Source organism: Mirounga leonina, unplaced genomic scaffold, assembly GCF_011800145.1.
Source record: "Mirounga leonina isolate KUSES-001 unplaced genomic scaffold, KU_Mleo_1.0 Mir_94, whole genome shotgun sequence".
In the NCBI taxonomy this organism is placed as follows: domain Eukaryota; kingdom Metazoa; phylum Chordata; class Mammalia; order Carnivora; family Phocidae; genus Mirounga; species Mirounga leonina.
The window spans coordinates 27,430,510-27,457,284 of NW_023270855.1; the positions used below are offsets into that span (position 1 = coordinate 27,430,510).

A 26,775-nucleotide genomic window follows, 5' to 3' on the forward strand; every position below is an offset into this window, starting at 1 on the left:
ATAGACTGTGGCCCATGTTTAAAAGGAACTCAGTCTTTATTCACAGAGTTGGGCACACTTGAAATTCACAGTTACAGGCCAATTATCCATTCCTTTATTAAGTCACAGGATGTTCACTGAACACATTTTAGCATGGCCCATATAAAGGAGGTTTTCTACGGAGAGTTTCCAGTGGTGGTTCTCTATCAGAAGCAGCCTTCTTGAGAAATGAAATGCTGAGTTGCATGAACCTTTTAAATATAAAATTGCTTTTTTTGCTCCGTTGAATTCCAATGTTTTCTTCTTTTTGGTTGCTTGAATTTCAGATTGACTGTATCAGGGGAGAATCTTCACAAAGATAGGACCTCTGACTATCACTCTGTGACTTCCATGTACATTGGCAGCCATGAAAAATACATGGATATGTTGGTTTAAAATTGGATTTCAGTAACTGAGTGTGGCCTTGGGTTTTGTGGTATTTGAGTTAAGGAAGAAAAAAGAACTCCAGTCTTCTACCAGTTGAAAATAGATAGGACATACATATTTAACAGAAATGTTGGTTTCTCCCCATTATTTATGCATAGGTGGCACGTCGCCAGCAGGAGTGAATGTAGTGCCCAGTGTGGCTTGGGTTACCGCACATTAGACATCTACTGTGCCAAATACAGCAGGCTAGATGGGAAGACTGAGAAGGTTGATGACAGTTTTTGCAGCGGTCACCCCAAACCAAGCAACCGGGAAAAATGCTCAGGAGAATGTAACACGGGTGGCTGGCGCTATTCTGCCTGGACTGAAGTAAGTTGGTTCTCACTCAATGAGCATCTTCTTCTTGGATGCTAAGTCTTGATTAGCTGATGGTGGCTAATCAACGAATTAATCAGTGAGGGCTGCATTGAGAAACCCTATTTAGACTGTATGGAAAAGAGTTCCATGATTGATTTACAATGCCTGACCTCATTCTGCAGAAAAGAGTACCATGATCAATTTGGAATGTCTGATTATATGACACTGAACATGGCGTGTGGAAAATTGAGAGTGGTGGGACAACTCATCTAATCCCTTTCTCCATACCCCACAGGCCATTTCCAATTTTATTTTCTTATGCTTATTCACTAATATTGACTTTAATATAAACCCGGTGAATAAATGGATAATATGAACAGATACTCCCCAAATCACAACTAGAATTGGATTGGTTGGGTGGTTGTTTCTTAAGGGCTAAAAGAGACAAGGCAGCATAGCCAGGACCTTGACCATGCTAGAGAAGAAACTTAAAACAGTTTTACTCAGCGTATTTTCCTTTCAGTGTTCGAAAAGCTGTGATGGTGGAAGCCAGAGGAGAAGGGCTATTTGTGTCAACACCCGCAATGATGTCCTGGATGACAGCAAATGCACACATCAAGAGAAAGTCACCTTTCAGAGATGCAATGAGTTCCCTTGTCCACAGTGGAAAACAGCAGACTGGTCAGAGGTGAGATAAGAGGGCTCTTATTTCCCCTAGGTCATCTTGGGTACCCTAATTCTGAGTCTCTCTGGCTCTCTTCAAGTCTGCACCTGCTGAACTCTTATACCCCATCCCCTGGATGAAGCAACCGAGGTGCTCAGTCTGCCCCAGGACTGTTGTGCGGGACATGACTGGTCCACTGGTGACCCCGGAGGCATGGTGGGTTTGGCTGGATCACCCACTCCAATTGCTTCTGTTGGTGATTTCCTATCTCTCCCTGTTCCTCCTCTTTGAGCCCCCACTAAGTCATTGTAAAGGAAAATAAGGGCTTTATTAATTTCAAAGCTGTGCTGGCTTAGAACTGAAGCTAAAGAAAAAAGAGGTTTCCTATTTTCTCGTCTGTGAAGTAAGAGAATTAGACCCCCAGTGAGTGGCCTGACTTACCCATCCAGTTGCTAATGGAAACCTTAGAAAAGGAAGGACTAGTTGAGTGTTCCAGACTTTTGCCTCTCTCCTTCCTTACCTGATGAAGCCTAAGGCAAACCCTCATTGCTTAGCACAGGTGGCCCCAGGACAGCAAGGGAAAGAAAGTGGAGCCTCTTTCTCACTTTTATGGTGCAGTGTTAGCTGTCACTATTAAGCCAGCCCAGTGAGATTCGCACCACGCAGGTGACTGCCTCAGCCTTCCTTCACGGGGGCGAGTGGGAGGGGACAGAAGTTACCTGACTTATGGCCCAAGTCAGGAATGCGGGGAGAGAGGTGTTTGTTTCTCTGCTACAGTTCTGTGCCCTTTTCCTTATCTCAACCCTGTAAGCACAGTGTTAACTGTTTACTTGCAACAGCAAATACAATACGAATCCTAAAAGGGTATTATTAATGCCCCTGAAATGGCAGACAAGCAAGTGCCTGTGACTAACAGTGTCTCATATCCACACGAGTGCACAACAAACCTACTGGGTTTGTTCTGTCAGCAAATTGCCTTAGCTTCAAAGCTAGTGTTGGGGGTTTAAAAAAAGACGAAAGAAGGTCATGGGCTAGAGTTTTACCTCGATAGCTAAGAATAGCTAAAGTATCATTTCGAATCAAGTAACAAACCTTTGCAAGAAGACTTACTAAAATGGAGGTGGGGGGACATCAAACTATATATTCAGGATGACCCAACATTCCTTAGCTTAAAAAACTGAGAAGAAAACAGCAAAATGTTAATAATGAGGATCCCTAGGTAGTGAGGAGATTTTTTTGATTATTATAGTTTTCTCTTTTACATGTTTCTGTATTTTTTAAATTTTCTACAATGAGCATGGATAATGATGATGATATTTAACATTTATTAAATGAACATATGCTCAGCACGTTACTTGGATTTTTTTTTTCATTCAGTTTTCACAACTCTGCAGTAGACACTATTGTTGTCTCTTTGTACAGATGAGAAAACAGAGGTACGAAACCGTCACTTGACTTAGTATCCGTAGCTGGTTGTATTGGGATTAAAACCCAAATTGGTCTGACTGATAAATTCCCCACACTTAACTCCTATGCTAGAAAATCATGGATGTTGTTTTATAATACAGACTGGCCCTGACTTATAGTGGTTCAACTTAACAATTTTTTTTTTACTTCAAAACGATGTAAAAGCAATATACATTTAGTGGATATCGTACTTTGAATTTTGAATTTGGATCTTTTCCCAGGCTGGTGATAGGTGGTCCATACTCTCTTGTGCTGCTGGGCAGCAACAGCTCCCAGTCAGCCCTGTGACCGAAATCACATGAGGGTCAACAACCAATACATCTACAACCATTCTGTACCCACATGACAGTTTTGCTTTTCACTTTCAGTACAGAATTCAGTAAATTACGTGAGATAGTCAACACTTTATTATAAACTAGGCTTTGTGTTGGACGATTTTGCCCAACTGTAGGCTAATGTGAGTGTTCTGTGCACGTTTAAGGCAGGCTGGCCTCTGCTATGCCGTTCGGCTGGGCAGGTGTATTAAGTGCATTTTCGACTTGGGAGATTTTCAATTTACACTGGGTTTACCTGAATATAACCCCATCATAAATCAGGGGAGATCTGTATCTCATGGTGTATGGCCGTGCTGAGTTTATTCTGGGTTTGACACTGTCCCAGAGCCTTTATGAATACAGAATGAGGTGAGGGAAAGAAAGGAAGGGAGGGAGGGAGGGAGGGAGGGAGAGAGGAAGGGAGGAAGGAAGGAAGGAAGGAAGGAAGGAAGGAAGGAAGGAGGGAAGGAAGGAGGGAAGGAGGGAAGGAAGGAAGGAAGGAAGGAAGGAGGGAAGGAAGGAAGGAAAATGAGCCTTGATATATTTACAAATTGCTATGAGAGAGAGGAATGACTATGGGAAGAGAGCACATCTGTTCCTGCTAATCCATGAATAATCCCTGGGAACCACAACACATTGTTCAGAAACACCCCTGATTGGCTGTGCTCTTTATTACAGTGCCTGGTCACCTGCGGAAAAGGGCATAAGCATCGCCAGGTCTGGTGTCAGTTTGGTGAGGATCGATTAAACGATAGAATCTGTGACCCTGCGAGCAAGCCAGCCTCCATGCAGACTTGTCAGCAGCCAGAATGTGCGTCCTGGCAGGCGGGTCCCTGGGGACAGGTATTTTGAACGATAAAGTTCTTAACTACATTCTTTCCTTCTTATCTGGAGAGGGCTTGCAGAGGGGCATTCCAGGGGTGGGGATTTAACTGCTGCATCTTGTGACTTGCACTATACCTCCGTGGCGCTGGATGGAGCACAGGAAACTCCGCAACCGTTTTGCCCCAGGTCTGAGGATTACAGCTTGCCCTCCTGGAGCTGATCATTCCCTCTGCAGACACACAGGCAGCTCCTCGCCCTGGGGTTAAAACGGTAGCTTGAGCACACGTGCGGTTTGAACAAACTCACAGCAGATCTCTTGTCTGGCTGATGTTATCTTCTAGCGTGCTGCTGTGGGGGGTCGTTACAGAATGGGGTCCAGAGTCTGGACTGGGATTTGGGAGGGAGGTTTGGGCTCCCCACATCATGGCTCCAAAGCTCCCCTCTCATAAATAAGTCAGGCCCTTCCCACAGAAGTAATTTGATCAAAAGTTGCAGAATCGTTTCACTTTGAAAGACTCTTTTCCGAGCCCCCTAGTCTGGAAGTCGCACAGTCTTAACCTGAGCTATTCTTAAAGGAGAGAGTGAAAGTCTCCCTTGGGCTCCCATTTGAGAAGCCACTACTCTGGGAATTAAGTCCTTCCTCATATAGAAGCAAACACGTCCTGGGTACTATATAAGCAGCACTCCGAGTTCCCAAGAGAAGCAAAGCAGTGTCTGCCATCACTTACAGGATCTCTTGAAAAATCACTCTCCCCCCACCTCGCCCAGCTACAGCAACTCTTCTAGTGTATGTCTTTATTTCCAGGATGCATGCAATAAATGGGAGCAGCTTTATCCCTGCACCCTTACAATTTCTATCAAATTGACGCTCTTCTGAACCCTCCCATCCACAGGCAGAATGGCTGAGCGTGTCTGATGGCACTCAACAGGGAGAATCTCTTACCCTTCTAAGTCCAGCCTCCTTTTTGTCTGCATCTGCATAGCTCTCAGGGAATAAGAGAAAGAGAAAGAGAGAAAGAGCACCCAGCTCAGAATCGCTATGAAGATTTGAGTGTAACATCTTTTATAACTGATGGGTCTATTTTTTATCTGTGTCTACACCAGACCAATCCTAGCAGGAGATTTGTTCTTCCTTTTACTGAACATGCAATTTGGGGTGACAAACTGGTATGTGTGTATATATATATGTAATACATGTTCAGAAGAGAAATTTTGCAAAACGTAATTCAGCAAAAAGAGCAAAACTAAACACACTCCTTAACTCTGCACAGATTACTGGTATTGATGCATCTGATTTTCTTCTAATATTTTTAGACTAATATTAGGAGTGTACTTAGTCTGTGTTTTTTACTTGAAGTAAAACACATGTCACACAGCTAAGCAGATTCAACGTGAACAGCTCATTGGCTTTTAGTGTGTTCATAATGTTGTGCAGCTGCTACGTCTGGCTAGTTCCAGAACTTTCTCATTACCCCAAAGTACCCGGGAAGGTATTACTCCCCATTTCCCCCTAACCCCTAGCCCCTGGCAACCAACAATCTGCTCTCTACTTCCATGGATTTACTTCTTCTCAGTATTTTGTGTAAATGGAATCATACAGTATGTGACCTTTTGCATCTGCTATTTTTCATGTAGCATACATGTTCCAAGGTCTGTATTGGAGCTCATTCCTTTCGGTGGCTGCATAATAGTCCATTGTGCCGACGTACCACATACGTCTATCCATCCATACCTGGCTGGACGTTTGGATTGTTTGTACTTTTTGGCTCTTGTGAATAGGGCTGAGATGACTATTCAGGTATGAGTGCTTGTTTTAGTACCTGATTTTAGTTCTTTTTGGATGTATCCCCGGGAGTGGTATTGCTGGATCCTGTGGTAAGCCTGAGTGTAACTTTTTAACAGTTTTCCACAGAACCTGCACCATTTTACATTCCTACCAACAACACACAAGGGTCCCAATTTCTCTGTCTGTGCTAACACTTGTTATTTTCCCCCTCCTCAGTTATGGCTCTCCTGGTGGGAGTAAAGTGGTATATCATTCTGATTTTGATTTTGCATTTCTCTAATAACAAATGATACTGAGAATCTTTTCACATGCTTGTTGGCCATTTGTATAGCTTCTTTGGAGAAGTGTCTATTCATGTCCTTTTCCCATTTAAAAAATTTGTAATTATGGTCAAAAAACATATCACATCAAATTTACCATCTTAACCATTCTTTTAAGATTTTATATATTGAGAGAGAGAAAGAGAGAACATGAGCTGGGGGAGGGGCAGAAGGAAAGGGAGAGAGAAAATCTCATGCAGACTCCACACTGAGCACAGAGCCTGACGTGGGGCTCAATCTCACCACTTGGAGATCATGACCTGAGCCAAAGTCAAGAGTCGGACACTTATCCGACAGAGCCACCCAGGTGCCCCCCCATCTTAACCATTTATAAGCATACACTTTTTTGTTTATTTATTTGTTTTTGCTTGTTTTGTTTTGTTTTGTTTTTTGTAGAGATTTTACCTATCCACTTTAGAGAGAGAGCGGGGAGAGGGGCAGAGGGAGAAGGGAGGGAGAGGGACAAGCAGATTCCACGCTGAATGCAGAGCCCCACACTGGGCTTGATCCCACGACCCAAGATCATGACCTGAGCTCATGACCCCGGCAGAAATCAAGAGCCGGCTCAACTGACTGAGCCACCCAGGCGCCCCTTAAGTGTACAGTTTAACAGTGCTTCTTTTCCTATTTTTTAATGAGGTTGGCTTTTTGCTGTTGAATTATAGTTGTTCTTTATATTGTGGGTTTCAACCCTTTACCAGAAACTTGATTTGCAGATATTTTCTCCAGTCCCATGGTAGGTTGCCTTTCCACTCTGCTGATGGTGTCCTTTGATGCAGAAGTTTTTAATTGTGATAAAATACAAATTGTCTATTTTTTCTTTTGTTGCCTGTGCTTAGGGTGGCATATCCAAGAAATCATTACTAAATTCCATGTCATGAAGATTTTAGATAATCTTTTCTTCTCAGAGTTTTATAGTTTTAGCTCTTATGTTGAGGTCTTTGAACTATTTGGGGTAATTTTTTAAAAATTTTTTATTGTTATGTTAATCACCATACATTACATCATTAGTTTTTGACATAGTGTTCCATGATTCATTGTTTGTGCATAACACCCAGTGCTCCATGCAGAACGTGCCCTCTTTAATACCCATCACCAGGCTAATCCATCCTCCCACCCCCCTCCCCTCTAGAACCCTCAGTTTGTTTTTTAGAGTCCATCGTCTCTCATGGTTCGTCTACCCCTCCAATTTCCCCCCCTTCATTCTTCCCCTCCTGCTATCTTCTTCTTTTTTTTTTCTTAACATATATTGCATTATTTGTTTCATAGGTACAGATCTGAAATTCAACAGTCTTGCACAATTCACAGCACTTACCAGAGCACATACCCTCCCCAGTGTCTATCACCCAGTCACCCCATCCCTCCCACCCCACCCCCCACTCCAGCAACCCTCAGTTTGTTTCCTGAGATTAAGAATTCCTCAAATCAGTGAGGTCAAATGATACATGTCTTTCTCTGTTTGACTTATTTCGCTCAGCATAATACCCTCCAGTTCCATCCACGTCGTTGCAAATGGCAAGATCTCATTCCTTTTGATGGCTGCATAATATTCCATTGTATATATATACCACATCTTCTTTATCCATCCATCTGTCGATGGACATTTTGGCTCTTTCCACAGTTTGGCTATTGTGGACATTGCTGCTATAAACATCAGGGTGCACGTACCCTTTCGGATCCCTACTTTTGTATCTTTGGCGTAAATACCCAGTAGTGCAATTGCTGGATTGTGTGGTAGGTCTATTTTCAGTTTTTTGAGGAACCTCCATACTGTTTTCCAGAGTGGCTGCACCAGCTTGCATTCCCACCAACAGTGTAGGAGCATTCACCTTTCTCCGCATCCTCACCAACACCTGTCATTTCCTGACTTGTTAATTTTAGGCATTCTGACTGGTGTGAGGTGGTATCTCATTGAGGTTTTGATTTGGATTTCCCTGATGCCAAGCGATGTTGAGCACTTTTTCATGTGTCTGTTGGCCATTTGGATGTCTTCTTTGGAAAAATGTCTGTTCATGTCTTCTGCCCATTTCTTGATTGGATTCTTTGTTCTTTGGGTGTTGAGTTTGATAAGTTCTTTATAGATTTTGGATACTAGCCCTTTATCTGATATGTCATTTGCAAATATCTTCTCCCATTCTGTTGGTTGTCTTTTGGTCTTGTTGATTGTTTCTTTTGCTGTGCAAAAGCTTTTTATCTTGATGAAGTCCCAATAGTTCATTTTTGCCCTTGCTTCCCTTGCCTTTGGCGATGTTTCTAGGAAGAAGTTGCTGCGGCTGAGGTCGAAGAGGTTGCTGCCTGTGTTCTCCTTTAGGATGTTGATGGACTCCTGTCTCACATTGAGGTCTTTCAACCATTTGGAGTCTATTTTTGTGTGTGGTGTAAGGAAATGGTCCAGTTTCATTCTTCTGCATGTGGCTATCCAGTTTCCCCAACACCATTTGTTGAAGAGACTGTCTTTTTTCCATTGGACATTCTTTCCTGCTTTGTCAAAGATTAGTTGACCATAGAGTTGAGGGCCCACTTCTGGGCTCTCTATTCTGTTCCATTGATCTATGTGTCTGTTTTTGTGCCAGTACCATACTGTCTTGTTGATGACAGCTTTGTAATAGAGCTGGAAGTCCGGAATTGTGATGCTGCCAGCTTTGCTTTTCTTTTTCAACATTCCTCTGGCTATTCGGGGTCTTTTCTGGTTCCATACAAATTTTAGGATTATTTGTTCCATTGCTTTGAAAAAAGCTGATGGTATTTTGATAGGAATTGCATTGAATGTGTAGATTGCTCTAGGTAGCATTGACATCTTCAGAATATTTGTTCTTCCAATCCATGAGCATGGAACGTTTTTCCATTTCTTTGTGTCTTCCTCAATTTCTTTCATGAGTATTCTATAGTTTTCTGAGTACAGATTCTTTGCCTCTTTGGTTAGATTTATTTCTAGGTATCTTATGGTTTTGGGTGCAATTGTAAATGGGATCGACTCCTTAATTTCTCTTTCTTCTGTCTTGTTATTGGTGTATAGGAATGCCACTGACTTCTGTGCATTGATTTTTATATCCTGCCACTTTACTGAATTCCTATATGAGTTCTAGCACTTTTGGGGTGGAGTCTTTGGGGTTTTCCACATAAAGTATCATATCATCTGCAAAGAGTGAGAGTTTGACTTCTTCTTTGCCGATTTGGATGCCTTTGATTTCTTTTTGTTGTCTGATTGCTGTGGCTAGGACTTCTAATACTATGTTGAATAGCAGTGGTGAGAGTGGACATCCCTGCCGCATTCCTGACCTTAGCGGGAAAGCTCTCAGTTTTTCCCCATGGAGAATGATATTCGCTGTGTCCAGATGGACCTATTTGTTACATCTTGAATTTAATATTTTGATGTACCGGTTTCATAGATGGCTTTTATGATATTGAGGTATGTACCCTCTATGCCTATACTCTGAAGAGTTTTGATCAAGAAAGGATGCTGTACTTTGTCAAATGCCTTTTCTGCATCTATTGAGAGGATCATATGGTTCTTGTTCTTTCTTTTGCTAATGTATTGTATCACGTTGATTGATTTGTGGATGTTGAACCAACCTTGCAGCCCAGGGATAAATCCCACTTGGTCGTGGTGAATAATCCTTTTAATGTACTGTTGGATCCTATTGGCTAGTATTTTGGTGAGAATTTTTGCATCCATGTTCATCAGGGATATTGATCTGTAATTCTCCTTTTTGATGGGGTCTTTGTCTGGTTTGGGGATCAAGGTAATGCTGGCCTCATAAAATGAGTTTGGAAGTTTTCCTTCCATTTCTATTCTTTGGAACAGTTTCAGAAGAATAGGTATTAATTCTTCTTGAAATGTTTGGTAGAATTCCCCTGGGAAGCCATCTGGCCCTGGGCTTTTGTTTGTTGGGAGACTTTTGATGACTGCCTCAATTTCCTCAGTGGTTATAGGTCTGTTCAGGTTTTCTCTTTCTTCCTGGTTCAGTTTTGGTAGTTGATACATCTCTAGGAATGCATCCATTTCTTCCAGGTTATCTAATTTGCTGGCATAGAGTTGCTCATAATATGTTCTTATAATTGTATTTCTTTGGTGTTGGTTGTGATCTCTCCTCTTCCTTTTTTTTTTTTTTAAAGATTTTATTTATTTATTTTGAGAGAGAAAGAATGAGAGAGAACACATGAGAGGGGATAGGGTCAGAGGGCAAAGCAGACTCCCTGCCAAGCAGGGAGCCCGATGCGGGACTCGATCCAGGGACTCCAGGATCATGACCTGAGCCGAAGGCAGTCGCTTAACCAACTGAGCCACCCAGGCGCCCTCTCTCCTCTTTCATTCATGATTTTGTTGATTTGGGTCATTTTTCTTTTTGATAAGTCTGGCTAGGGGTTTATCAATCTTGTTAATTCTTTCAAAGAACCAGCTCCTAGTTTCGTTGATCTGTTCTACTGTTCTTTTCGTTTCTATTTCATTGATTTCTGCTCTGATCTTTATTATTTCTCTTCTCCTGCTGGGTTTAGGCTTTATTTGCTGTTCTTTCTCCAGCTCCTTTAGGTGTAGGATTAGTTGTGTACTTGAGACCTTTCTTGTTTCTTGAGAAAGGCTTGTATTGCTATATACTTTCCTCTTAGGACTGCCTTTGCTGCATTATTTGGGGTAATTTTTATGAATAGCATGAGTTAGGAGTTCAGCTTCATGCTTTTGCATATAGATAGCCACTTGTCCCATGATCATTTGTTAAAGAGATTATTCTTTCCCCTATTGTATGGCTAAGAGTTTGTTGGAAATCAGTTGGCCATAGACGTATGGGTTTAATGCTAGACTCTATTCTATTCTGTTTTTTTTTTTAATGTTTTAATGTTATGTTAATCACCATACATTACATCATTAGTTTTTGACGTAGTGTTCCATGATTCATTGTTTGTGCATAACACCCAGTGCTCCATGCAGAACGTGCCCTCTTTAATACCCATCACCAGGCTAACCCATCCCCCCACCCCCCTCCCCTCTAGAACCCCTAGTTTGTTTTTCAGAGTCCATTGTCTCTCATGGTTATTCTATTCTGTTTTGATCACCATAGCTTTGTAGTAAGTTTTGAAATAGGGCTGTATCGAGTCACAGTCAAGGAGTTGAACTCCTACAAATATAATTCCAGTGGGAGGTAGAAATAATTCCAAGCATCAAAGTGATAATTGATGAATATAATTTGCGCAGAGCAGGATTGCCCACTTTTACCTAATTTCTCTGGGTGCCAGCCCTTTGTTCCACTACGATGGAAAAAAATTTTTTTTTCTTGTAAAATTGGCTGAAATGTGTGTACCCTTTGTTGTATTTCTTTCCCTCAGTGCAGTGTCACTTGTGGACAAGGATACCAGCTAAGAGCAGTGAAATGCATCCTTGGGACTTATATGTCCGTGGTAGATGACAATGACTGCAATGCAGCAACTAGACCCACTGATACCCAGGTGAGTCTCCTTTGTCCAGCTCAGTGCTTGGCTTTGGGCACTAAAATGCTAGAACTTCCAGTGGTTCAGTCACAACTGAAGTCCTTTCATACGTAAGTATGTAGGTAGAGCAACCAGTTGATTAACTAAATTGTCCAGATGGACCTATTTGTTACATCTTGAATTTAATATTTTGATGTACCGGTTTCATTTCTCTCTGGTTATTTGAAGTGTATGGAGTTTTGATTCTGATTTTTTTTTTTATTGGATAGCAAATGTTGATTGTTTGGTTTTGTTTTCTTGAACTCAGACTTTTTTTAAATGATTTCAATGTCGGGCTTAGCAGATAGTGTCATATGATCGGGCAGCAGGGTGCTGGGGCTGGTCTGCTCCAGCTCACAAGAGCTGATTGGTAAATTTTCAGGAATTTTGCAAGCTGGTTGCTAAATACAGGCATTATTAAAAATTGAAAATATAAACCTATGATTAAATAGATGGTATTTAAAACAAAGCCGATAAATACTCCAACCTTATCACTTTCTCGATGCTTTCCTCCATTTTACTATTATCTGTGATCTTGAGGTGATTTACATTCACATATGTATCTGTAAGGTGGAAATACTAAATGATGGTGAGCTATTGCACATCTCTTCACAAGTCTGTGTTCATCAACATCATGTTGGTAGCTTGATATTGGCTGTGGTGAGAGTATTTAACACAACAGAAATCAGCAAGTGCTATAATTCAGGGTTTAAATTATTTTTTTTAGACTTAAGAAAGTGATGGAGGAAATGATAATAATAAAATGAAATTACACATAATCTACATTATGCTTAAAAGAGTCTCGGGCTCGAGTCCAGGGCTATCACATTGTAAATAATGTATAAAATTAAGGAAATACCCTTCCGTCATTTGGAAATCATTGTCTGCTTTGGTGCTGGAGTCACTCATTTCATTGGTAGATGAATGGAGTTCTGACATAGATCTTGATTGTTTACCTGTCACCTTAACTCTTCAACACAAAATATCAACTCTCATTCATGTTTTAACTGCACTTATTCAGCAATTACAACCATATTTTGGCAACAGATTCAAGAATTCAAAAAAATCAGCAAAAGTATTCTGTGAGACTCAATTGACTGTACGGAATTTAAAAGAAAGAACTGTATATATTATTGTTATATGTAAATTGTGTGCTATAGATCCTTTATATTAGTAAAATTTATGATATGCAAACATCTATATATATATAGATATACATGCACATGTAATGTGTGTGTGTGTGTATAAATACATTTCTACAAACACACACGTACACCTTTTTTCTCAAGAGAGCCTATTGGCAGTCACTACCATCACCTTCCTCTTCGTGGGCCTGGATTTTAGCATCATTTATGGGAAGAGACTATGTAAAGAGAAGACTTGGGTTTGTAAATCAGTTTTGCTGATTGCCAAAGACAGGATTTGAACCCTGACTATGCGCAGAGCTCGTGCTCTAGGGCCCTGTCGGACCAATGTCCTGCTTCTGTTCTGAGTACATTTCCACATGTGTTGTTAACTGATGAAGAGTGTCAAAAAGTAAATGAATACAGCATTGTTGTCCTTGTTGTCATTGATCAATGATAAAACACCTGTGACTTGTGTCATCTTTTTTTTTTTTTATGTTACTGAAATGTTCTAAACCACAAGCTAAATGCCTGTGAAATTATTAGCTATTACATCTAAACAGTCATGAGGTGAAGATTTAACAACTCCCTTAGAGATTCCAAATATACATTTCTCTCTAAATTGTTCCGTAATATCTGATGGAGTATCGGGCAGCTCCCGCAGTTGAAGCATATGGACAATTTCTTCACTATGGGAAAAGTTTCCTGTGGTTTTCTTTGGACCATAGGCAGAAGAATAGGCAGGGTCTGGAGCCAAGTAATAGAATTTCCCCGTTCAGTGTGTAAGCTCCCTAATGTCGGGCTCAGCACAGAGCTCACCACACTTTGCATCATCCCTGGCACATCTCAGGCATGTGACGGATATGTATTTAATCAAAGAATATTTGCTAAGTTGTGAGCAAGTGTGCATTTCTGTTTTCCCATCTATAAATCTGAAAATGTTATCTACACACAGATAACCCCAGTTTACTTACAGGGTTTTTTCTCTGAGTGATTGAGGAGGGTTAGATACATTCCAGGCATTGGCATATCAAATACCCCTCCTAGATCTAGATTTGACCATCAGCACCGTGGGAGTTCTCCTTAGGTAAACTTGGAACACCAGTTCATGATTAACAAATTCTGATTAGGAAATTAATTGAAATGTGAGAATAGAATTTGGTCTTCAGAGTTTTTAAAAATTGACAGTTGATCATTTAAAAAGATATCCTGTTCCTTTCCAACTTATGTGCCATTTTCCAATATTTTTTTTCTCTTCCCACATGAACAGGCAAATAACTATGGTATTAAACATCATTCAGGAAAGCCCTGCCCTCTATCAGTGCACTCACAGAGGGACTCAGATTATACCCCATCTTATCGGTGAAAGCATTGGGGCTGACAGTTGACATGTGATTTGCCCAGAATCACACAGAAATCTGAGGTCTTGGAATTCTTAGCCCTAAAATTTTTATTCGCCTTGCCCATTGAAGTGTGCATGGACTTCAAAGTAACTTTGGCTCTTCTGCCCTCTCTCCCATCTAGGACTGCGAATTACCATCTTGTCACCCTCCCCCAGCTGTCCCGGAAGCAAGGAGAAGCACACACAGTGCCCCAAGAACCCAGTGGCGATTTGGGTCTTGGACACCAGTAAGAAATAGATGGAAGACATAGAGAGGGTGGAAGGGGAGGCAGGAGTTCTCTGACATGACTATAGAAAGTGGGTTACTGTCCAGTGAATCATTGTTTCAAAATAACATGCCTGCATTATTTTCCTTCAACACCCAGTGCTCAGCCACCTGTGGAAAAGGTACTCGGATGAGATATGTCAGCTGCCGGGATGAGGACGGCTCTGTGGCTGACGAGAGCGCCTGTGTAACCCTGCCCAGACCAGTGGCAAAGGAAGAATGTTCTGTGACCCCCTGTGGGCAGTGGAAGGCTTTGGACTGGAGCCCTGTAAGCGAGTGGATTCTTTGGAATTGGGAAATGACTGGGGGGACCATAAGAGGATGACTAGTGACAGGTCCCAAATGTCAATGGGTATTATTTTACAATGGGTACTATTAAATCACTTAGTCTGTGATTTAAATTATTTAACCTCATATATGTACAGCTGGGATGAATCTTAACCAGATGTGCAAGAAATGGATGTTGTTAAAATGTGTAAATCAGTGTGCAGTGTCCTTTGCCCCATCCTGTTGGATTGACTGGAAAACCTTGTGTTAATTGAGTCACACGAGAATGTAATAGGCTGGTGGAGTACCAAAAGTGCCAGGGAGAAGAGGAGAGAAAGGAGAGGACCTCTTACCTGGAGTCTGGATGCCTCCTATAACCTCAGTCTCTTGAAGTCCAGTGGCTCTTGGCTTCCCTGTCCAGAGTGGGAAGGTAGAAAAATCTTTCTTGGAACACCTGGGTGGCTCAGTCAGTTAAGCATCTAACTCTTGATTTCCACTCAGGTCATGATCTCAGGGTCGTGGCGTGGAGCCCTGCATGGGGCTCTGCACTCAGCGTGGAGTCTGCTTGCCCCTCTCCTTCTGCTCCTCTTCATGCTCCAGCTCTCCCTCTCTCTCTCTCTCTCTCTCAAATAAATAAACAAATAAATAAAATCTAAAAAAGAAAAAAGAAAAACCTTTGTCTTCAGGCAGTCCCTGCTTTCTGCCTTGCAAAAATCCCGGAGCCCAGGAAATACAAAGCTTAGGATAGGTGAGAAGAGGCCATAAGGAAAATAGAGAATTAATATCTCAATAAATATCATAACATATGTATGAAGTTTGACCAGTAGATTCAAAGAAAGCCATGTAAAAATCCAGATCTTGACATTTACTGGATGCATGACCTTGAGCAGTCTGGTTAAAGTCTTTGAGCCTCAGTTTCTCCTCTTAAAAGACCAAAGAAGAATACCTACCTTACAAAATTGTTTTAAGTATTATTTGAGATTACTTATGCTAAATGCTTAGTACAAAGTAGGTGCTCAATAAATGGTAGATAATCTCACTCTCATGCCTTGAGCTTTCAGTCTGTCTATCCATCCGTCCATCCGTCCATCCATCCATTAAATACATCTGTCTGTGCCCCAGATATTTGTAAACGCTTAGTATAGAAAAAGCAGCGAACAGCAAATAATAAAGCCCCGGCCTTCATGGAGATCATTCCAATGGAGGTTCCAATCAATGAACAAATAAAGAAATAGATATATATAGCAACAAACACCGACAAGTACTAGAAAAATGTCAAGCAGAATAAGGGCATAAGGAAAGATGGGATGTGCTTTTAGACAGGATGGTCAAAGAAGGCCTAATAGCACATTGAGCAAGACTTGAATAAAGTGAGGGAGTGAGTCCAGTGGACATCTATGTTGTACAGGAAAAGGTAGAGCAGGTGCAAAGATCCTGAGTGGGGCGTTCTTGGCATGTTCAAGAAACATCCCTAAGACCAGTTTAGCTGGAGTGCAGTGAGTGGAGGATGACGGGAGATGGGTCAAGGAGGTAGCCAGTGGCCATGCAGAGGGCCTTCCAGGCCAAGATGAGGACTTTGGACATTATTCAAAGTGAATTGGGAAGTCACTGGAGAGAATGGCCTGATCTTTGATTTGCAGGGGTCATGGTTTGTGATGTGTTAACAGACTTGGGCTGGGGTGGAGGGTGTCCAGATTGTTAGCAGCATCCCAGCCGAAGAAACCATTGCCGTAGTCCTGGCTGGGGCAGGGTGACCATGGAGATGATGGGAAGTGGCTGGTTTGGGGGTGGAAAGTGACTCCTGAGCTGACAGGTTTCTCAATGAAATGGCTGCAGGGTGGAAAGACAAGGGAGCAAACAAGGATGACGCCAAGGTTTGGGGCCTGAGCAGTGGGGTGAGCAGAGGGCCATTCACAGAAAATGCACATGGCTGGATTTGTGACTGCCAGTGACCAATCCTTTCTCTTTCTGGATGTTCAACATAGTGCTCCGTGACGTGTGGGCAAGGCAGGGCCACCCGGCAAATGGTATGTGTCAACTACAATGACCACGTGATTGATCAGAGTGAGTGTGACCCAGATTACATCCCAGAAACCGACCAGGACTGTTCCATGTCACCGTGCCCTCAGCGGACCCCAGAGAGTGGTCTCGCTCAGCACCCCTTCCAAAGTGAGGATTACCGCCCCCGGAGCGCCGGCCCCAGCCGCACCCATGTGCTTGGTGGAAACCAGTGGAGGACTGGCCCCTGGGGAGCAGTGAGTATTCCCTGAAGGCTTTCTCTACTTTGCTTTCTTCTCTTTCACACTTTCAGCTTTGGGAGGCAAACAGATTAGAAACACCTCTGAAGCCTTTTTTCTCGAAAGGGATTGGCAATGTACATTTTCATCTGTTTTGGGTGAACCATAATGGATTCGTTACAGTCCCTGAAAAGTGTCCCTCGATAGTGTCTGCAGGAACCTATAAGCTACCCTACCTGGGTGGTGGGGGGCGTGTGTCACAGGTGGGCCACAAGATCAAGTGGCTCCTAGGTGGTGCTGGGAAGACCATGATAACATGATGATGAATCCCAGAGGCTGGGGCGGCAGGCAGCTCCTACCTGTAAGGAAATTAAAAGGACAGAGGAAGTTTTCTGAAAGGGAGCTCTTAGGAAAGTCATTTTCCTTCTTGCTATTTTCCAGATAAGCAGAGTCTCAAAGTGGCACGGTCACTGTGTAATTTGTAGTAGTAGTATATTGTCCTGGATTGGGGGGCCACACTAGTCTAGATAATTCTGTGCTTGGGGAGAAGTACCATAACCTGGTGACTGACAGCACAGCCACTGAGTGAAGATGCCTCTGTTTGAGCCAAAGACTTGCATTTTCAAATTTTGAGGTCTTTAGTGGGTCCCCTATTCTCCACGGGCCTCAGGTTCATTGTCTGTAAAACAAAGTAAACAATAATTCCAGCTTTTCTGGATTGTAGTAAATGTGATTTGCACACTGCCTGCCCCAGAGTGAGAACTTTCTCATTATTCTTATCATTGTCCTTCACATTAGGAAGACCTTGAAAGATATTTAATAGTCACAGGGAAAATATGCTTTGAATCTTTTTGGGTTTTTTACTGAGTAATTTCCCCAAAATCATTCTATTGTGGAATAGTGGAGGTGTCTAATGGAAGTGCAGGTGGGGTAAGGTAGCAAGGGACCCTGCCTAGGTGTGGGGGATTAGGTGTCTAGTAATCACTCCGGGGTCTTTGTTTTAATTGCTTACTATTCGTTTCCTTCTTGTACCACTAATTGTGTTTAATTATTTCTGAACTAAAAAACATTAGAAGGAAACTGTCTGCTTCCCACCGTGGTTATGTTTCAGTAAATGAGATTTCCTATCCTGTGAATACTGATTAGCCACTGAGCATTTTCACCCACTACAAGTATGGGTTGTATGCCAAACATCTGCCCCATTGCCCAGGACCTTCGCTCTCATTCTCCTTCCTTGCTCTCCACTTTAAGGCTTCCTTTGCCTGGGTTAAAAGAGATTTGGGTTCGGAGAAGTTAGAGGGTGATCAAGGGAGGTAATCACTGAGTGTCCCACAATTTTTCTGGTTGAAAAATTTCAAAACTCACATGCATATTCTAACGATAGCACTAGAACTCTTTTAAAAAATTTTAAAGCTATTCTTACTTAGGACTACATTTGAGATGATGCATTCTTTTAAAATTGAATGATTCTGCCCTTGGGCAGTGTTCCCAATTAGGGAGGATTAAGTAACCTTTTTGCAGCACTGGGCAATACCATTCTTTGCCTCATTGTGCCTGTTTTTTGTTTGGGGATTTTTTTTTTTTTCCCCTAAGATAAGTGAGGCTGAAGATGGACAATGTGATTTTTTTCAGCGCTAGCTTGATGTGCCTGACCTGCTCCCGGAGTGTGTGGAATGTATGTGCATCTTTGCTTGCTGCAGTACTCAAACTGTGTGATTCTTCCTGTTTTCCATGGCAGGAAAGGCGTCAAAGAATCAGGAACACTGGAGGTTGGGAATCTCATGTTTTCAGTGGATTCTGGCATAAAAACCTCATTTTATAGTACATTTCTGCATAAACCTGAACCATGTGTGAGGTTTTCCCCCTTGTTACCAATTAGGAGTCTCTGGTTGTGAACAAAAGAAAAACAGCTGACTCTTTCAAGTGAAAATAAAACAAACAAACAAAACTTTTCATTTGGCCCCAGTAGGGACAGAGGGCAGAGCATCTTCAGGGATCTAGCTCAGCGGTTGGCAAATCTTTTTTGTAAAGGACCAGATAGTAAGTATTTTCTGTGATGTGGATCATATAGTGTCTGTCACAACTAAGCAGCTCTGCTGTTGTAGCACAAAAGCAGGTGTAGACAATACATAAATGAGTGAGCGTGGCTACGTTCCAATAAAACTTTATTTGTAAAACAGGTAGTGGGTCATATTTGGCCTTCATGCTGTGTCTTGTCAACCCCTCTCTAGATGGAGCAGAAATTAGAGGATAATTACTGTAGGGAGTTTCTATCTTAATAAATCCCTTTTAACTCTCATCTACCCTGCTCAGGATTCAAATTCTCAGGAGAGTCTCATAGACCCAGCTTGTTCTACCTGCCCACTCATTGACCAGGAAAGGGCAGTGTATTTTATCTTATTTTTTTTTTTATTTTATTATGTTATGTTAGTCAACATACAGTGCATCATTGGTTTTTGATGTAGTCCCACAAGATGACATCCACTGGGGAAGAAATGGTTCCTTTAAGGAGAATTGGGCTTCCAGATATGAGGGGAAGTATGCTAGGCAGGTAAGAAAAACAGATGTCCCTCACCTCTTGCTCCTGCAAAGACCATTCTTTCTTATTTTGGCCAGTGTGGATGATGGGTGCAGGTTTTATTCAAAGAAATGTTTACCTAGGGAAATATGTCACCTTAAAAGGACAGGAAGATTGCAGCAGGGTGCCTGGGTGACTCAGTCAGTTAAGCGTCTGACTCTTGGTTTTGGCTCAGGTCATGATCTCTTGGTGGTGGGATCGAGCCCCACGTCGGGCTCTGTGCTCAGTGCAGAGTCTGCTTCAGATTCTGTCTCCCTCTCCCTCACTCTCTCCCTCTCTCTCAAATAAATAAATAAAAGCTTTTTAAAAAATGACAGGCAGATTATTAACAAAGGAAGTTGAGAGTGAAATTCTGTGACATGGAATAGAACTAAGAATCCCTACTAACTAAAAAAAAAAAAAAAAAAAAAATGGCCAAATTGAACCTGGAAAAAATTATGTACAACACTTAATTCATCTATGGGATTATAAAGACCCAAACAGGCCCTGGGTTCAGATAGTTCAAGACGGTGCAATGTACTTGCTTGGCCCCAGCTAAGCGCTCTGTCCATCTCTTTGGTCAGATTTTCAGTAGGAACCATCTGATTGGTCACTGGGTAGCCAATGGATTGGTTGGCCTTAGATCAGGTGACCAGCCCTGCTCCAGTCAGCCATATTTGAGGGAGGGTAGCATGTGGTTTATAGAGGTGGTGTTTCCACTAACTTTAATTGGACAGGCGGTGATGTACATATCCTGTGACTGGTGCTATGGGAGCAACAGAAATGTCAAACACAGGGTCAAACACAAGTTATGACATTGAACCCTCCTTTAAAGAGCTTGCCGTTTCATTGAGGCAGTAATGCTCATAGGTGACATGGTAAAAGAATGATACAAGATTGTATTATTAAGGGAAAAATTCAAGGGCCAAAATATATATTACAGATGTACTTGAAATATGGAAGTTCCTAACATTATAAATTCTGGTCCCCAAAGTCAATTAAAATAATGATTCTGTGCTTTCTGTGATGTCCTAAGCTGTTTAAAAACAGAAGACAAGTATGTTCAAGTTTAGAGTCATAATATCAGAATCCTCAGAGGATAGTGATGGAGTTTTTTATAAATCAGAAATTGCCTAAATATTTTCTCAGAGAGAAGTCACAAATCTGTTTTCCTATTCAACATTTTAAAATTACATCCACTGTATTTTATAGTAACACATAATTTGTCCAGTAGAGGCAGAGAAATTGAACTTGGGTCCAACGCAATAAGCCCAAAAATACATTCACAGCTTTATTTGGAAGAAGCTGAGCAGCGAGAAGCATTGTTTGCAGGCATTTTGAAGTAACCCAGCTCTGAGCTAGGGTTCGGTAGAAAGCACAAATCTGCCATCGGAACCCAGAACTAAAAAAACAAATGTTGCCAGTGCAGTTGGAGGTTTACTAAATAATTCATGGGAATTGCGCTGCTTTGAGGACTAGTTGGGTTTTTTATAGGCAAACTGATTTTACAAGTTAAGGGTCAGAGTGAAGGATACTAGCAAACACATTGGTTTTGAAAAGATAAGCGCATTGTGGAAAGAAAAAAACACTCAAGATGTAGATAAATAAGAGAACTATGAGAAGCTTGTGTGGGAAATTAGCTGAAATGCAAACATAATTTTGTGACAACCATGAGAGAGAACAGTAGACAGAAAGTGCCCCTGAAGAGAGGCTTGTCAATATGGAATCCAATTAAGGTCCTGTGGAAGTAAAAGAATAAATTAAAACACACATCTTGCTGCCATCAGCCACTAAAGTCGAGGCTACTGTGAAGAGAGAGAAAGGAACATTCCCTGCGAGGAAATGATGTCTAAGTGACATTCCATGATGCTTTGGATAATTGAATGAGTTAATATGGAAGCCCAACTTCAACAACTGGTGTGTCGTTAAGCATGTAATTTGACCTCTGCATTGAAAGGGGAGTCAAATGTTGGATCTAAATAAGCACTTGGGATTTTGAAAAGAAAAGAGTTTCTCATAGACTACAGTGTCCATCAACAACACCTGCACTTCTCAGGGATACAGATGGGTTAAAGGAAGACAATAAATGGGACTGCTTTGGAAGTCACGAGACATTATCATTCCTGGGGCATCTTTTGAACACCTACTGAGGTCCTAATTTGTGTAAAGGAGAAGTCCTGTTTCTGCCGCCTGGGTGTTTAGAAGGCATGTGCAGGGAACAGCCCCACAAAAGGGAAGTTCTCGTGCTTGTCTTCTGTCCATTGTCTGGACACCTTGAGAAGGCATTCTGTCACATTTGTCTCTGACCTTCCAACCAGCTGCTTTTTGTGTCCCTAAACTGCAGATCGAGGTAGGGATTAACCTGTTGACTGATGTCTGATGTGTTCAGTGTTCCAGTAGCTGTGCTGGTGGGTCCCAGCGGCGTGTGGTTGTGTGTCAGGATGAAAACGGATACACCGCAAATGACTGCATGGAGAGAATAAAACCCGATGAGCAAAGAGCCTGTGAATCTGGCCCTTGTCCTCAATGGGCTTACGGCAACTGGGGAGAGGTGAGAGAGAGCCATCCGTTTGTATGTCCTTCGGAAAAAACACAGAGCGATTTTGCTGACCAAACTGCTGCCGTTCATAGTTTATTTTAAGGATGAAGAACGAGTTCTAGTGAAAGCTTCTTGATTTGGGATTAACCAGGAGACCTGTCTTAATTCTGAACCATTTTAAGAGTGCATGTATTACCAATTAGAAACAGTTTTTAAATATGTAGGAGAGGAAAATTAGCAAAGCATGCAGATAAGTGCTAGGTTAAATTGTGGGTTAACCTCTGTTGATTAAAATATGGACACTTTCAAGGTAATGGGAAATATGTGACAGTGTTACCATCTTTTTTCATAGCTTTGGGCTGTTTGTGATGCAGTCTTGCTCCCGTGGCATCTTTAAAATCCTTGATGAAACCAAATCCTAGTATTTCAAATCCTTGATGAAACCAGAATGAATAGGTGCTGTTATTCCCATCAGAGATGATGTGTTTTAATGATGGGAGAGAATAATTAGCTGTATAATATCAAATAATAAAATTCTTCAGCTGTTACCTTTTAAGAGTGGCATCCTCTGACCAATGAGGGGCAGTAGAGTGTTGGGAGCAGACAAAACTGGATTCTACTCCCAGCCGTGACTCTCATAAGCTTTGTGGCCTTAGCAAATTATGTAACTTTGCCAATATTTATAGCACCGTCTATAAATGGGAATAATAATGGCACCAGTTCGTGACTACTGTATGAGATAGTGTGTCGAATACGTAGCACATGGTCTTCAATCAGAGTTAAGTGCTATTAGAATAATGATAATCATTATCTTCTCTACTATTACTGTTTATCGTTAGTATTATTATCATCAAATAGGGTTTTCAGCCGCTCTTCTGCGTAGGGCTTAGATGCTTATTATTTTGTGTGTAATTAACCAAGAACGTGTCTCTCTACTCTTGAGTCCACAGGGAGAGCACATAGTCAGAGCTCGTTGCATTGGTCTGTCTGGACTGTAAAATTTATAAAATAAAACATGAGGATTAACATCTTGGAGACCCCAGTGCCAAGAGGGGAAAAAGACAAATGAGACGGGTGGGCACGGTAGTCCAAACTCCTGGCTAACTGAAATCCCATGTCCACTTTCACATAACCTGGTAATCATAGGAAGTCGTAACAGAGTGTTCTGTTGACTTTGCTTGACAGTACGTCATTCTGGAGGGCTTTGATGAAAGGCAGGAAGAGGGAGTCGGGCTTCAAGACTCATGTATTACGGGTTTCCCAAAACTCCTCACAGAGTTCTGTCCTGTGGGGCCCGTGATTAAGCTTCTGTAATTGGACTGGAGCCAGGAGAGTACACGCATTCACTGGGACGCTTGCTGTCAGCACAGACCAGATCATTCCAAATTCTGTGGGAGATCTGGCCTTGACACAGCAGGAGAGCCAAATGTCAGTGTTCCTGGATGTGAGCACAGCAGCACTGTCCAAGAAACACAACTTGTTCCTGCCTCAGAGGTTTGGGTCTAGCCAGAGTCAGAGCTTTATCCAACATTCCCGCCACGTTGTTTATTCATCCCCGGGAAAGTCATCGTTATCCCGAGATTCAGAGAGAGCATAAAATACGGTAACGTCATAACGGTCTCTGGAGATTGGAGTCACAGAAGAGCCGAAAGTTGCTTACAGCTTCTTAGAAGTTGCCAGAAAATAAACCCAACTAAGTCATTATATCCTTTATTTGGTGTGTACTGGGTGGTGTACGGAATTTTATTTTTTTGATTTTTGGTTTCATAACCATCAAAGAAACGGCTGCAATCTTATCTAGTCACTTGCTATTGCATTGACCTTGATCAAGTTAGTTAACTTCTTTCAAGCTCATTTGTCCCATTTGTAAAAATGGAGCACATAATTAGAGTCTCCTCTTGATGAGAGACTACCTGTTAAAAGCACTTAGTACAGGTAACGAGGACACACTCAATAAACAGTGTCTACCATTAAGGTAGACAGTTCCAGTCTGTCGAATATAACTATGTTGGTAATTTAGCTTGGGTCCACCTCGAGACTTCCCTTGCCCAATGCCGTGATAGAATTTGGTGAAGAAATGGTTCTTACGGGAAAGAAGATACAATTTGTCACTGGCTGTTCAGAGTGACTACAGCTTTGCTTTCTCTTCTTCCAGTGCACTAAGCTATGTGGTGGAGGCTTGCGGACAAGACTGGTGGTCTGCCAGCGGCCCAGCGGTGAACGGTTTCCGGATTTGAGCTGTGAAATCCTCGATAAGCCTCCCGATCGTGAGCAGTGTAACACACATGCTTGTCCTCAAGACGCTGCATGGAATACTGGCCCTTGGAGTTCGGTACGGCCCTAACTATTAATGTTTGTTAACCAAACTATCTTAACTAACAGACCCAATTCCAGGGTATTCTGGGGCACTCCTCGGCGACACACAGTTGTCCTGCTCACAAGGGCATCCCTGAAACTGGGCTGTGGTCTATGATTTCCTTCATACTGACACACAACAGAATTAATGTTTTGTGATTTTGCCAAAGTGACTTTACAGAAATACGTGTACCTCATATAGGCCTGGGGCCGATGTCAAGAAGTAGCTTCTGGTTTTTTTGTTTGTTTGTTTTGGTTTTTTTTAGAAAAGCAAGACTGTCTATATAGATATTTTAAAGAAATGAAATAAGTTCATGTAGTTATTAAGCTCCAAAGTGATTTCAGCAGACAACTCAATAGCAAACATTCCTTCCTTTCCTAAACTATGGGAGTTTTGACTTTTGGGGGAAGATACCTGCATATTGAGGCCAAAGCAATTTTTTTCTTCCGTGACTGTAATTTGCCTCTATGTGACTCGGGTACAAACTCAACTCAGTGACCACAAAGGCTGTGCCCACAAAATAGACTGAAATCATTGTGAAAATGCAATAGACCAACAACACTGGACTCCGTGACTTGGAGCCTTTCGAGGTATACGAAATATTCTCTCTCTTTCCCCAAGACACAAAGCCCATCGCTTGAGACAATTTTTTTGCTTCGGCCCTAGGCTTCCCTTGCTATCTGCTTAGCTGACATCGCGAGACAGGTTTGCCACTGTAAATACTATGCAAACTTCTGGGGCAGCTCTTGGCAAACAGAAAGTCGGCTATGTCAAAACAGTGCTTTGGCTAAGTTGTGTTATAATCCGTGGAGCCGTTAGGGCTGGTTCATGTAAATAGAGTAAATGTTTCTGTAAATACATTAATTGCACTGAATCTGAATTTGGTAGTATATGAAGTCATATCCGCAAGCCTTTTTTATTCTATAGGGTTTGGAGGAAAAGTCCTGACCATTCCTGAAACCAGATAAAGAACAGATTAACTGAAGTGAAATGACTCATACCTGTTGATGCTTCTAAGAACCAAGGGTTTCGGGTCTGAGATTGTGTCTGCAGGTAGAACCTAGCTCTATAACCGCTGTACTTAGTCTTAAGTAGAAAGCTAGAGAAATGTAGAGTATCATCTCTCCTGGTACTAGTTAGCTGGGCTGTCGGGCTTTCATTCAAGAGCGTAAGAAATGGCACGCGGAGTCAGATATATATTCACCCGAAACATTTTGTTTGCAGTCCTGGCACCTCCCAGAGCGAACATTGTGAAAAAGATCAGAAAGGACCATGGAATGTCAGGAACATCCCCCAGCACTCCCCGCTTCCCTCAGTCACCTATGACAGATTATTTGTCATGAAATTGTCCCTCCTGAGCCCGTGATATTTTTACCTTGTTCGCTCGGCCAACAGCAACACCACATCAGAGTTGTGTCTCAGAAACTACTAGCCCTCTAAAAAGTTGTTTTTCTTTAATGTTGACCCAAAAATATCCCCTACCCTTCAGAGGGTGTATGTGTGTGTGTGTGTGTATAATCATAAAATATTATATACTGTATGCATATATGTGTATGTATACACAGTATATACAATGTATAATGTATATTATATTGGTTTCCATAGCATTCTCGTCCTTGAATGCTTTCTAAATACGCCTCAAATTTTTTTACACAGGATCACCACCCTCTCCCACAGATGTTTTAAGAGCTTAAATGCTTACATCTTAAAATATGACCTGCTAATTTAACTGATAACATTAAGATTTTTATTGTAGTTGTTCTTCTTAGGCCTGCACACAGTTTTCTGAAACACACACACAGAAAAAGAGAGGGAAAGAGATGCTAATGCTCTGTTTTACACAGAAGAGAATATATGGATTTTGAAACTACTTTTGCCGCCGATATGATTTTCATGCTTCCTTTGTAAAGCGATCGTTATTCGAGTATATATTTAAATGCCTCTGCAGTCTAGGAGCAAGGCCACCTGTGCAAGGCTTCTCATTGTGATTTTTAAAAAAATGAAATCAAAAGCATTTTATTTAAGTAGATACATCTGTAATATATTACTTAAATATGTGTGTGAGGGCAGTCTTTCAGGTTCTTACTGTAGGACTTTGATTTTACTTTTATGTTGATTTTTGTGGATGCTTTGGTACAATTTCTGAGCAATTCTAAATTTAAGCATACCTCAGTGAATCGTGTTAATAGCCATAAAGCCACTCCTATGGTGCTTCATCATTGTAACTGACAGTGAAATTAACAACAACAAAAAGTATACTTGAGGTGCTAAGGCCTTGCTTTCTCTTGAAAGCCGACTCGATCTATTAGAGACCAAGGGTAGCAAATAGTCCTTCAGAAGGGTTGCTTTCTCTCCCCACATTTTCACCCACTAGAGATAGTGTTCAGAAGCAACTTGCTGCTGTGCAAATAGGCCTTTTCCAAGGTC

At 41.8% G+C, this 26,775-nt stretch overlaps 1 protein-coding gene and 1 long non-coding RNA gene across 10 annotated transcripts in view; one reads left to right on the forward strand and one right to left on the reverse strand.

Moving 5' to 3' along the window:
- The window catches only part of ADAMTS9 (ADAM metallopeptidase with thrombospondin type 1 motif 9), a 163,251-nt gene that overhangs the window by 69,591 nt on the left and 66,885 nt on the right, over positions 1-26,775 (forward strand). For all 9 annotated transcript variants that reach the window (XM_034998581.1, XM_034998586.1, XM_034998585.1 and 6 more), the window contains 9 exons: positions 564-774; positions 1,286-1,450; positions 3,886-4,050; positions 11,461-11,580; positions 14,250-14,354; positions 14,493-14,660; positions 16,645-16,914; positions 21,843-22,004; positions 24,148-24,324. In XM_034998581.1, the coding sequence (XP_034854472.1) occupies positions 564-774; positions 1,286-1,450; positions 3,886-4,050; positions 11,461-11,580; positions 14,250-14,354; positions 14,493-14,660; positions 16,645-16,914; positions 21,843-22,004; positions 24,148-24,324 (1,543 nt within the window). The remainder of the gene's footprint in view (positions 1-563; positions 775-1,285; positions 1,451-3,885; positions 4,051-11,460; positions 11,581-14,249; positions 14,355-14,492; positions 14,661-16,644; positions 16,915-21,842; positions 22,005-24,147; positions 24,325-26,775) is intronic.
- The window catches only part of LOC118006034, a 38,794-nt gene continuing 29,249 nt past the window's right edge, over positions 17,231-26,775 (reverse strand). The window contains exon 4 of the long non-coding RNA XR_004677922.1: positions 17,231-17,255. This is a non-coding gene — a long non-coding RNA (uncharacterized LOC118006034). The remainder of the gene's footprint in view (positions 17,256-26,775) is intronic.